Source organism: Aquarana catesbeiana, linkage group LG03, assembly GCF_042186555.1.
Source record: "Aquarana catesbeiana isolate 2022-GZ linkage group LG03, ASM4218655v1, whole genome shotgun sequence".
Taxonomy (NCBI): domain Eukaryota; kingdom Metazoa; phylum Chordata; class Amphibia; order Anura; family Ranidae; genus Aquarana; species Aquarana catesbeiana.
The window spans coordinates 74,793,613-74,806,957 of record NC_133326.1 but is presented as its reverse complement, the minus strand read 5'-3'; the positions used below and the strand labels follow the sequence as shown (position 1 = coordinate 74,806,957).

The 13,345-nt window shown below is 40.3% G+C and overlaps 1 protein-coding gene across 11 annotated transcripts in view; it reads right to left on the bottom strand.

Moving 5' to 3' along the window:
* Window positions 1–13,345, bottom strand: part of CYP19A1 (cytochrome P450 family 19 subfamily A member 1) — a 105,954-nt gene that overhangs the window by 25,533 nt on the left and 67,076 nt on the right. For all 11 annotated transcript variants that reach the window (XM_073618693.1, XM_073618696.1, XM_073618694.1 and 8 more), the window contains one exon: window positions 2,032–2,208. In XM_073618693.1, the coding sequence (XP_073474794.1) occupies window positions 2,032–2,208 (177 nt within the window). The remainder of the gene's footprint in view (window positions 1–2,031; window positions 2,209–13,345) is intronic.

Sequence of the window (13,345 nt, the reverse complement as noted above, 5' to 3'; positions counted from 1 at the left end):
GTGACTCTATTGTTTCTCCATAGATAGAGAAGCCATTACCGGTCAGATCACCAGGTGAAAAAAAATCCTTAAAAAAAAAAAGGAAACAAATGCAGCCTTCACATTTAAAGTGGTTCTAAAGCAATAGTTTTTTTTTATCTTAATGCATTCTCTCTCTTGATTGGCTGAGACAGACAGTTGGCACCATTGGCTCCCGCTGCTGTCAATCAAAGTCAGTGAGCCAATGAGGAGATAGAGGGGGTGGGGCCGAGCCACGGCTCCATGTCTGAATGGACACACAGAGCAGCGGCTTGGCTCAGGTGCCCCCATAGCAAGCTGCTTGCTGTGGGGGCACTCGGCAGGAGGGAGAGGCCAGGAGCTCTAGCAAGGGACCCGAGAAGAGGAGGATCGGGGCTGCTCTGTGCAAAACCACTGCACAGAGCAGGTGAGTTTAACATATTTGTTACTTTTAGACAAATAAAAAAAAAAAAAAAGACTTTAGTATCAATTAATAATCAAGTTTTGTTTTTTGGGTTTAATATTGCTTTAAGTCCTGCAGGATGTACCTAGTACATCTTTGGCCATTGAGTAGTCAAGTAATGGCAGATGAACAGTTTACCTAGCAATTAACTCTCTTTGGATTGCAGCAAACATTTTGCCATAGTCATAAACCATATTTATACCTGGATTTGGCCACAGATTCACCAGAATAAGTTGAATTTGCCCACCACTGGCCCTTTCGGCTTCACAGCCAGTTCCCTACTGCACATGCGCGAAGCGTGCTGCGCTTTCTACCTGGCCCGGTGACGGAAGAAGGGGGGTGAAAAATCCAGGGGGACCTCGCCGCAGCCAGGTTCCCTGTAAGTGGGGAAGGGTACCTGTCAAAAAAAGGTACCTGTTGCCCCCTCCCCGCTGCAAAAGTGCCAAATGTGGCACCGGAGGGGGGGAGGAAGCAAACAAGCGGAGCTTCCACTTTTGAGCAATTTATTGAAAGATAGTTTATATGTACCACATTTCTTCTTGTATCAATTTGTCTATAACAGATTTAGTGAGTTGGCGCTGCTTGTAGTGTATATACACTCTATAATATGGAGAGCTCGAGATCACCCTTCCAGCCGCTTTTAAAGTTTTTATTGAACTTCTCAAAACAAGCAAACAAGACAGCTTTCTTCAGCAAAAATAACAAACATTCCATAACCCTGGTCTCACAAAAAACAATACGATGGTTCATCACCAGTATGCCAGTCCCATACCAGGGTTTAGGATTTCTGCCTGTTTCAGGGTGCCACAAGGGGCACAGCAGTTCAGCAAACAGTCTCAGTTGGCAGACAGTCCACACTTAGCACATAGCTGTGAATTACTCCACTCTACCCAACAGACATCTGCTGGCCGTTTCCTGTTCCATTTTTGGACTCTAATGCAGATGGGTTAACTCTTTCAGGACCAGAGAACCTGTAATCAGGGTTTGGAGGCTGTCTCCCAGTCTCTCTGAGTTTTCAAATTTTGGGTCCCAAATGAGGACTTGCCTATCCTGAGAGAACTGTAAACTCTTTTTTTTTCATCTGGAACCCCTGGTGAAAACCCCTGAGTACTCAGAAATGTTTCTTGTACTCTTCCTTAAAAGGACCACAACCCAAATAGTGGAGAAATATCTCCAGTGCAGGACACATCCCTGGCGTACCTTATAACTGCTTTCATAAAAAGTTACGGCCTATTAGAAAAAAAAATGTAGGCACCTTATTAACCTGGATCGTACATATTTATAGAGTAGGTTTATTTTTATTAATTAGACTTATAGTGGGCTGATTGCCATGGAATTGCTTCAATCCCATACCTTAGCTTTCCGCTTCTACTATTCTGTGCCATGACTGGCACCTGCCATAGAGAATAATGGCCGGCACCAGAGACTCTGGAGATCCTCTGGAGATGCTCCATCTTTCTCTAGGAAAGACAATAAAGCATGTCGAGGACAGCAAAGGGCGAAAGCTGAGCTGTGAACCAGGCACATAATTATTGCAGTGGGGTTCAATACAGATGTTCTGGCTTACATACCGTCAGTAGGAATTCTTAGGAAGAGGTTGTTAGAGGTGTCAAATATGATGAGTCTCATAAGCTTGAGCACATTTACATTTCCCAGTTGATCAGTGACGTCAGATAGTTTTGCCAGGAATCGTTCGGTGGACTTCAAACAGTGTTCTGTAGTCTGGATAAGTCCAGGTCCAGACAGAGCTGAAAGAAGAATAGTAGAGAAGTAGGAAGCGGTTCTATTTAATTACTGCAAGCCTAATTGCTCTATAACTCCAAACCAGTTAGTGGATATGAGGCACTAATTCAATATACAGCGGTACAATTTTCCATAATTAACTGTCTTCCCTGCAGATTTTGTTCATTAGCAGTTTTTTGTCAGCTTCGTGTAATGAGTTTTGTGACACACAGTACGGTATAAACAGCTTATAACAAGCTATTTCTGTAACTCTAATGACGGTGTGTGTTTTCTAGAAATATTTATATCAGTGAGTCCGAATTACCCATTTTATATCGGTAACATGCTGTGTTTACACATCACCTATTAGTTCTATGCAATGACCAGAAAGGCACCCATGAAATGTACACAAGGACTGTTAGATCAATATACCTATGTATATTAACCTCTTCAATGCTGGGCACATTCACCCCCTTCCTGCCCAGGCTAATTTTCAGCTTTCAGCGCTCTCACATTTTGAAAGACAATTGTGCGGTCATGCAACACTGTACCCATATTAATTTTTAATATTTTTTTTTAGACAAATAGAGCTTTCTTTTGGTGGTATTTAATCACCACTGGATTTTCTATTTTTTTTCTAAACAAACAAAAAGGATCAAAAAATCTTGCAAATAAGTAATTTTTTACTTATAAGTAAATAAGTAATTTTTCTCCTTCACTGATGTCCACTGATGAGGCTGCACTGATGAGGTGGTACTGATGAGGCGGTACTGATGAGGCTGCACTGATAGGCGGCACTGATGGTCACCGATAAGCCGCACTGATGAGACAGCACTGACAGGCGGCACTGATGGATACTGATGAAAAGGCACTGATGGGGTTGCACTGATAGACTGCACTGATGGGCACTGATAGGTTCTCATAAGGCGGCCCTGATAGGTGGCACTGATGAGACTGCACTGATTATCAGTATAAATGTGCCCTATCGGAATTGCCGGTTTCTTGCCCGCCTCTCCTCACACTGTGACAGCATGCAAGGAAAAGAATGCCAATAACTGGCAAGTTTGTTTACATAAGATCAGCTGTATTTGGACACACCTGACCACATGGTAAAGGGCCACTGTGATTGGCACCCTTGCCGCACGATCAGCTGTGTCCGAACGAGACAGCGATAACAGAGCACACCAGATGCACACCCCAGGGGGTACATAGTTCTGGGAAGATGTCCATGGATGCCCTCCCAGAACTGGATGACTGCGTTGTAGCCGTCTTTTGGCTACAGCACAGTCGGGAAGTGGTTAATGCTCTATGCACCCTGAATAATCTTATTACACAAGACTGATTGGATGCATCAAATTCACTAATTTAAATACTGACATTTTTCTGAATGTATAGCATTTCCTAATCAGTAAGTATCAAGCTGTACAATGTGAATGAACATGTAGCAAAACTCAGCTATATATTTTTCCCTAAACATGTAATTGTACTGCTACTTAATTCAACTTAATTGAAGGGACAGCAAATCTAAATCACAGGCTGTGATATGTGAAACAACTATAGAGGCATACCCCACTTTTTAGTACACAATGGGGTTTATTTACTAAAGCTGGGAAATGCAAATTCAGGCTCACTTCTGCATAGAAACCAATGAGCTTCTAACCTCGGCTTGTTCAATTAAGCTTTGGTAATAAAACCTGGAAACTCATTGGTTTCTATGCAGAAGTGAGCCTGATTTTGCACTTTCCAGCTTTAGTAAATAAACCCCATTATGTACTTAAAAGTGGGGTATGCCTGTAGTTTGGAGTTCTCTATAGATGCAAACGTTTCACTTTTGAAAATTGAGAACTCCAGCTAAACATGAATTTGAGCAGCAACTCAAGCCAAACAGTAAAATAAATAAATTTAAAGCCTAAGGAAGATATTAAAGGTATACTGAGCCTACAGTTTTATGTACGCCCTGATATTGCCTAGCCTCCTGTGGCCTTGTGGACTGCCATGTGCTGTGGACATGGGCATACTGGTGACATCTGCTCTTAGCAATTGATCTCATTTACAGAGCAAGCACGCTGACTACATTTTACAGTGCGTGGTTTGGCATTTATCTTGTAGTAAAAAAAAAAAAAAAATGTATATGTTTGGGAGAAAGAATATACATGTCTATTCATAATGTATAATTCAGTATCTACATCCAAAATCAAAAACTATATATAATTAAAATATAAGAAAAGGACTTTTGTTATACCTTAATATTGCACACCATCAGATTCTGTAAAATCACACTGAATTTATTGTTGTCATAATAAAAAAAATATATTTACCTAAAATTTAAATAAAATATTAGACATCCATTTCATTTTGTTTCAACATCAATAGTTAAGTATGGTGATATAGCCATTACTATGTTGCTTCATTCTGACATAAAGTTCACGTGTAATAATTTAATTTAATTTTACGTTATTTATTGGGTCACATACAGCAGCAACACAAAATGACTGATTTCCAAAAAAAAAAAAAAAAAGGTCTTTATAAAGGTAGTTTTTGCAAAGATAAACGAAAACTGATTTTTTTATTGTGTCACAGTGATAGGCCATAATGAGCAGTGCAAAGAAGAAAGACAATATAGCTAACATGCATTGGAAAGTATACAATAAAGTTTTCAACTTCATGCAAATTGCCAAACACTGTCAAAATAGCCACATAGCATAGTTTGCGGCCTTCTTTTTAGTAGCATACTTTAGGGTGTATAAAGTATAACAAAATGTCAACCCAGAGTGCCCTAAAACACTTCAAGCCACAAACATTCCAGAAATACAGCAAATGTTTTTATATAAAATTGTTTCAGAGAAAACAGCCAAGCATATGACACAGTGGCTGAAAACGATGTAATTGTTTTGATAAAGACTTGGGCCAAAATCTAAGAAGTAGAGAAGTCTGCTTTTAACATTTAGAATATTTCAAAGCCAACAGCCATAAATATTGAATAGACTTGCATTAGTACTTTGCTATTATGTTAGAGGAAGATATGAGACATAACATGTTACACGAGTACCTAATAGTACATGGTCTATAAATGTTCTTAAAGTGACCACAACCCAATTACTAAAGAGGAACTTCATAGTGGTCAGGAGCACCCTGGTGGTTGGAAGACCATACAGAGACAACTGGAATCCCAGAATGCCAAACTGATGAGAGAGAAGTAGCTGAATATTATTACACATGCGTGTATATTACACTATTAACCGCTTCAATACAGGGCTCTTTTACCCCCTTCCTGCCCAGACCAATTTTCAGCTTTTAGCACTGTTACATGCGGTCATGCAACACCATATCCAAGTTACATTTTTATTATTTTTTCACACAAATAGAGCTTTGAGTTTTGCTACATGAAAATTTTGAAAAAAAAAAGTTTTTCTTAGTTTCTGTCAGTAAATAAGTACATTTTCTCCTTCACTGATGTGCGCTGATTAGGTGGCACTGATGGGCACGGATAGGCTGCACTGAGGAAGCGGCACTGATGAAAGCGGCACTGATTAGGTGTCACTGATGAGGAGGCACTAATATACCACACTGATGGGCACTGTTAGGTAGCACTGATTTGCGGCACTGATTGGTGTCACTGGTGGGCACTGATTGATGTCACTGATAGGCACTGATTGGTGTCACTTCTGGGCATTGCTGGGGCTGCACTGATAATCAGGGCACTCAAGAGATGCTGCTGATCTGCTCTGTCAGTGTGAAGTGAGGAGAGCCGATAAATGGCACTTCCGTATTTACATGTGATCGGCTGTGATTGGACATAGTCAATCACATGGGTAAAGAGCCGCATCATCAGCTCTTTACTGAGATTGGGGTCGCCGCAGATCAGGATCGAGATTGCCGCACTGCGTGCCCCCGCAGGCGCGCAAGGGTGGTGAGACTGGGGCTCCGTCATATGACTGCGCTCCAGAATGAGAGGGGATCCCACGCGAGGTATTTAGAGTTATGGCACTGAGAGCACTGAGGTGATTGGGAAGAAGCATGAAGATTGCATGTTGTTCCAGAGCAACTGATGTCACTGTAGCAATTACCCCCATAACCTCTCTCCAAAATACCACAATCGCTGAGCAGGACCAAAATATGTGAATAAAATCTCCTGGAACATTCCCACACCTCCAACAGTTCTGGGGGTTCAATGGGGACATTCTATATAATTTATGGGGTGTATAATAGCTTCTATGTGTTATCTTAAATTGTATGAGTTTATCTCGAAGAACACTGTATTGGACTGTTTTTAATCTTTTTGGCTCTATACACCACCACAATGGATTTGAAATGAAAAGAACAAGATGTGCTTTAACTGCAGACTTTCAGCTTTAATCTGAGGGTATTTACATCCAAATCAGGTGAACGGTGTAGGAATTACAACAGTTTGTATATGTGCCTCCCTCTTTTTAAGGTACCAAAAGTAATGGGACAGATTAACAATCATCCATCAAACTTTCACTTTTTAATACTTGGTTGCAAATCCTTTGCAGTCAATTACAGCCTGAAGTCTGGAACGCATAGACATCACCAGGGGTTTCATCCCTGGTGATGCTCTGCCCGGCCTCTACTGCAACTCTCTTCAGTTCCTGCTTGTTCTTGGGGCATTTTCCCTTCAGTTTTGTCTTCAGCAAGTGAAATGCATGCTCAATCAGATTCAGGTCAGGTGATTGATTTGGCCATTGCATAACATTCCACTTCTTTCCCTTAAAAAACTCTTTGGTTGCTTTCGCAGTATGCTTCGGGTCATTGTCCATCTGCACTGTGAAGAGCTGTCCAATGAGTTCTGAAGCATTTTGCTGAATATGAGCAGATAATATTGCCCAAAACACTTCAGAATTCATCCTGCTGCTTTTGTCAGCAGTCACATCATCAATAAATACAAGAGAACCAGTTCCATTGGCAGCCATACATGCCCACGCCATGACACTACCACCACCATGCTTCACTGATGAGGTGGTATGCTTTGGATCATGAGCAGTTCCTTTCCTTCTCCATACTCTTCTCTTCCCATCACTCTGGTACAAGTTGATCTTGGTCTCATCTGTCCATAGGATGTTGTTCCAGAACTGTGAAGGCTTTTTAAGATGTTGTTTGGCAAACTCTAATTTGGCCTTCCTGTTTTTGAGGCTCACCAGTGGTTTACGTCTTGTGGTGAACCCTCTGTATTCACTCTGGTGAAGTCTTCACTTGATTGTTGACTTTGACACACATACACCTACCTTCTGGAGAGTGTTCTTGATCTGGCCAACTGTTGTGAAGGGTGTTTTCTTCACCAGGGAAAGAATTCTTCGGTCATCCACCACAGTTGTTTTCCGTGGTCTTCCGGGTCTTTTGGTGTTGCTGAGCTCACCGGTGCGTTCTTTCTTTTTAAGGATGTTCCAAACAGTTGATTTGGCCACACCTAATGTTTTTGCTATCTCTCTGATGGGTTTGTTTTGTTTTTTCAGCCTAATGATGGCTTGCTTCACTGATAGTGACAGCTCTTTGGATCTCATATTGAGAGTTGACAGCAACAGATTCCAAATGCAAATAGCACATTTGAAATGAACTCTGGACCTTGTATCTGCTCCTTGTAAATGGGATAATGAGGAAATAACACATACCTGGCCATGGAACAGCTGAGCAGCCAATTGTCCCATTACCTTTGGTCCCTTAAAAAGTTTGAGGCAAACTGTTGTAATTCCTACACTGTTCACCTGATTTGGATGTAAATACTCTCAAATTAATGCTGAAAGTCTGCAGTTAAAGCACATCTTGTTTGTTTCATTTCAAATCCATTGTGGTGGTGTATAGAGCCAAAAAGATTAGAATTGTCCCAATATTTATGGACCTGACTGTACATCACATTTATTCATGTTGCTACATTTTTTATTATATGATCATATTTCTATGAATTGATTATAATATATTATATGTATTTATTTCTGGTGATACACCTTCTATTGTATGATAACAATTACATGAATTGGTGTTGGTATATAATTGTAATTTTTATTTCTATTTAAGAGATAAGACATAGTTTAATGTAAAGACATTTTTTTAAAGTTTAATCACTGTTAAGAGCCAAAAATGTTTCATGGACAAATTGCACATATTAGGCTGCAATGGAAGACAGAGAGACAAGGCTAGGTTTGTTTATGAAATAAAAATTGGCGTGCTTTTTCAGAGCCATAAGTCAGAAAAACAGATTTACTAGACAGTATGTACTGCTTTTGTGCTAAGATGCAAAATCAGAGGCAGAGAGCAGATTTAATCTGGAATAAAGAAATAGAAATGTTTTTTTTCTGGGACTGAAGACCAATATGAATGACCTTATAAAGCTGAGAAAAGAAGCCATATATCACTCATAAAAGAACATATATACCTAAAGTTTCCATTCCATTTTAAACAGAATCTCATCTTTTTGGATATGAGGTCATTTTTGAGGGACAGAGTAGGTGTATATCAATTCCAAATATTCAATTAAATAATAAATAAAATAGTAAATACATTTGTACTGAGACACTTTATAAAAATTGAACAGATTCGTTGGACAGCAGTACACTTTTTATAAAGAAGGCAACTTCAGAAGCAGTTATTTTTCAGACAGAAATAATCAGACTGTTATTTTTATCAGACACTACATTAAAATGATACTGCTTTGCTGCAGAGAAAATTTCTTAATGGGTGGCAATTTCAGAAGCAGAGTTTAGGCATATTTCAGCCAGTAAAATTATATTACACTGTTATTTTTTCAGAAATGGTATACAAATTAAAATGCTCAGAATCCAGTTCTATTTAAAAGGGATTTTATTTCAGAGAGAAGTCATATTTGAGCCAAAGATATTTAGACTGTTAAAGTGCCTTGAAAAAGTATTCATACCCCTTGAAACTTTCCACATTTTGTCATGTTACAACCAAAAACGTAAATGTATTTTATTGTTTTTTTATGTGATAGACCAACACAAAGTGGCTGATAATTGTGAAGTGGAAGGAAAATGATAACTGGTTTTCAACATTTTTTACAAATAACTATGTAAAAAGCGTGGCGTGCATTTGTATTCAGCTCCCCAGAGTCAATACTTTGTCTATTTTTGGAGATGTCTCTACCAGGTTTGCACATCTAGAGAGTGACATTTTTGCCCATTCTTCTTTGAAAAATAGCTCAAACTCTGTCAGATTAGATGCAGAGCATCTGTGAACAGCAATTTTCAAGTCTTGCCACAGATTCTCAATTGGATTTAGGTCTGGACTTTGACTGGGCCATTCTACCACATAAATATGCTTTTATCTAAACCATTCCATTGTAGCTCTGGCTGTATGTTTAGGGTCGTTGTCTTGCTGGAAATTGAACCTCCGCCCCAGTCTCAAGTCTTTTGCAGACTCTAACAGGTTTTCTTCTAAGATTGCCCTGTATTTGGCTCCATACATCCTCCCATCAACTCTGACCATCTTCCCTGGCCCTGCTGAAGAAAAGCATCTGCCACCACCATGTTTCACGGCTTTTTTATGCTGCCACCACCATGTTTCATGGTGGGGATGGTGTGTTCAGGGTGATGTGCAGTGCTAGTTTTCTGCCACACACATAGCGTTTTTCTTTTAAGGCCAAAAAGTTCAATTTTGGTTATATGACCAGAGCACCTTCTTCCACATATTTGCTGTGTCTCCCACATGGCTTCTCGCACACTAGAAATGGGACTTCTTATGACTTTCTTTCAACAATGACTTTCTTCTTGCCACTTTTCCATAAAGGCCAGATTTGTGGAGTGCACGACTAATAGTTGTCCTGTGGACAGAACAGCAGCCTCTGTTGGCTGCTTCTCTGATTAATGCTCTCCATTTCCCGGCCTGTCAGTTTAGGTGGCTGGCCATGTCTTAGTAGGTTTGCAGTTGTGCCATACTCTTTCCATTTTCGGATGGTGGATTGAACATGGCTCTGTGAGATGTTCAAAGCTTGGGATATTTTTTTTTTAACTTAACACTGCTTTAAACTTCTCCACAGCTTTATCCCTGACTTGTCTGGTAGTTGTCCTGTGGACAGATTCTCTCATCTGAGCTGCGGATCTCTGCAGCTCCTCCAGAGTTACCATGGACCTCTAGGCTGCTTCTCTGATCAATGCTCTCCTTGTCTGGCCTGTCAGTTTAGGTGGACGGCCATGTCTTGGTAGGTTTGCAGTTGTGCCATACTCTTTCCATTTTCGAATGATGGATTAAACAGTGCTCCATAAGATGTTCAAAGTTTGGGATTATTTTTTTATAACCTAACCCTGCTTTGAACTTCTCCACAACTTTATCCCTGACATCTGTTCCTTGGCCTTCATGATGCTGTTTACTCACTAAGGTCTTCTAACAAACCTCAGAGGGCTTCACAGAACAGCTGTATTTATACTGAGATTCAATTACACACAGGTGGACTCTATTTACTAATTAGGTGACCTCTGAAGGAATTGGTTCCACTAGATTTTAGTTAGGGGTATCAGAGAGCCGAATACAAATGCATGCCACCCATTTTGCATATTTATTTGTAAAAAAAATTGAAAACCATTTAGCATTTTCCCTCCATTTCACAATTATGTGCCACTTTGTGTTGGTCTATCACATAAAATCCCAATAAAATACATTTACGTTTTTGGTTGTAACATGACAAAATGTGGAAAGTTTCAAGGGGTATGAATACTTTTTCAAAGGCACTGTATTTCTCTGATACCAACTCTAAATATACAGATTTGTTGCACAGAATCAAAGCAAAGGCAAATTCTAGAAGGAGTATCTTTAATTATAAAAAGACTGTATGCTCCTTATAACCACAGGGAAAGTATTGTACAAATTATCAGCACCAATATTTTTTTCTACTTAAAGTGGTTGTAAATGCAGAAGGTTTTTTATCTTAATACATTCTATGCATTAAGATAAAATGCCTTCTGTGTGCAGCAGCCACACCAGCACCCTCTAATACTCACCTGAGCCTCATCTCTATCCAGTGATGTCCACGGGTGCCTCGGCCGTCCGTGACTCTCCCTCCTGGCTAAGACACAGCATCTGCACCATTGGCTTCTGCTGCTGTCAATCAAAGTCAGTTAGCCAATCAGGAGAGAGAGGGGCAGGCTGAATCTAGGCTCCATGTCTGAATGGACAAACAGAGCTGCAGCTCGGCTTGGCAGGAGGGAGGGGCCAGGACAGCTGAAGAGGGACCCGAGAAGAGGAGGATCTGGGTTGCCCTGTGCAAAACCACTGCACAGAGCAGGTAAGTATAACATGTTTATTATTTTTATAGGAAAAAAAAACAAGACTTTACAATCACTTTAAAGAATCACTATTAATTCACACTAGGCCCAAAAAATCTATTGCAGGCACCATAATGTAGCCTGCATCAAAGCCAAAAAAACAAATGCCAACTAAGGTACAGCAGCAAATGACCAGGGCATTTTTGCAATTTAGCACTGTGCTACTTTAACTGACAACTGTGCGGTCATGCAACACTGTACGCAAATTCAATTAATATAATTTTTTTCACATGAATAGAGCTTTCTTTTGTTAGTATTTGATCACCACTGTGTTTTTTTATTTTTTATTATATAAACGAAAAATAGACTGAAAATTTTGAAAAAAAAGTCAAATTTCTTCATATTTTTGGTAAAAAAAAATCCCAAAAAGTGTATATTAATTGATTTTTTGTGAAAGGTATGGTGTCTACAAACTATGGTATATTTAATATATATACAGTATCTCACAAAAGAGAGTACACCCCTTACATTTTTGTAAATATTTTATTATATCTTTTCATGTGACAACACTGAAGAAATGACACTTTGCTACAATGTAAAGTAGTGAGTGTACAGCTTGTATAACAGTGTAAATTTGCTGTCCCCTCAAAATAACTCAACACACAGCTATTAATGTCTAAACTGCTGGCAACAAAAGTGAGTACACCCCTAAGTGAAAATGTCCAAATTGAGCCCAATTAGCCATTTTCCCTCCCCGGTGTCATGTGACTCGTTAGTGACAAGCTCCTTTCACACATTGATTTACATTTTGATGGACTCCGCTTGCTCAGCAGGGATCGATCCATGGATCCCTGCTGAGCCGGCGGATGACAGGTCCATCTCTGCTCACTGTGCAGGGACGGACCACCTGTCCTTTTTCATCCAATCCCATTTCACCAGACGGATGGAAAATAGGGTTTCCATCTGTCTGCATTTAGTGGATCAGAGCAGATCGGATGTCAGCGGACATGTCACCGCTGACATCCGTCGCTCCATAGAGGTACATGAAGCGTCCATTCAGGTCCATCTGAAAAACTGACAGGCGGACCTGCATGTGTGAAAGAGCCCTTACAAGGTCTCAGGTGTGAATAGGGAGCAGGCATGTTAAATTTGTTGTTATCGCTCTCACTTTCTCATACTGGTCACTGGAAGTTCAACATGGTAACTTATGGCAAAGAACTCTCTGAGGATCTGATTAAAAGAATTGTTGCTCTACATAAAGAGGGCCTAGGCTATAAGAAGATTGCCAAGACCCTGAAACTGAGCTGCAGCACAGTGGCCAAGACCATACAGCGGTTTAACAGGACAGGTTCCACTCAGGACAGGCCTCGCCACGGTCGACTAAACAGGTTGAGTGTATGTGCTCAGCGTCATATCCAGAGGTTGTCTTTGGGGAAATAGACATATGAGTGCTGCCAGCATTGCTGCAGAGGTTGAAGGGGTGCCGCCCCCTTCAACCTGTCAGTGCTCAGACTATACACTGCATCAAATTGGTCTGCATGGTTGTTGTCAACAGAAGGAAGCCTCTTCTAAAGAGGATGCACAAGAAAGCCCAAAAAACAGTTTGTTGAAGACAAGCAGACTAAGGACATGGATTAATGGAACCATGTCCTGTGGTTTGAAGAGACCAAGATAAACTTATTAAGTTCAGATGGTGTCAATCGTGTGTGGCGGCAACCAGGTGAGGAGTACAAAGACAAGTGTGTCTTGCCTACAGAAGGAAGCCTCTTCTAAAGAGGATGCACAAGAAAGCCCAAAAAACAGTTTGTTGAAGACAAGCAGACTAAGGACATGGATTAATGGAACCATGTCCTGTGGTTTGAAGAGACCAAGATAAACTTATTAAGTTCAGATGGTGTCAATCGTGTGTGGCGGCAACCAGGTGAGGAGTACAAAG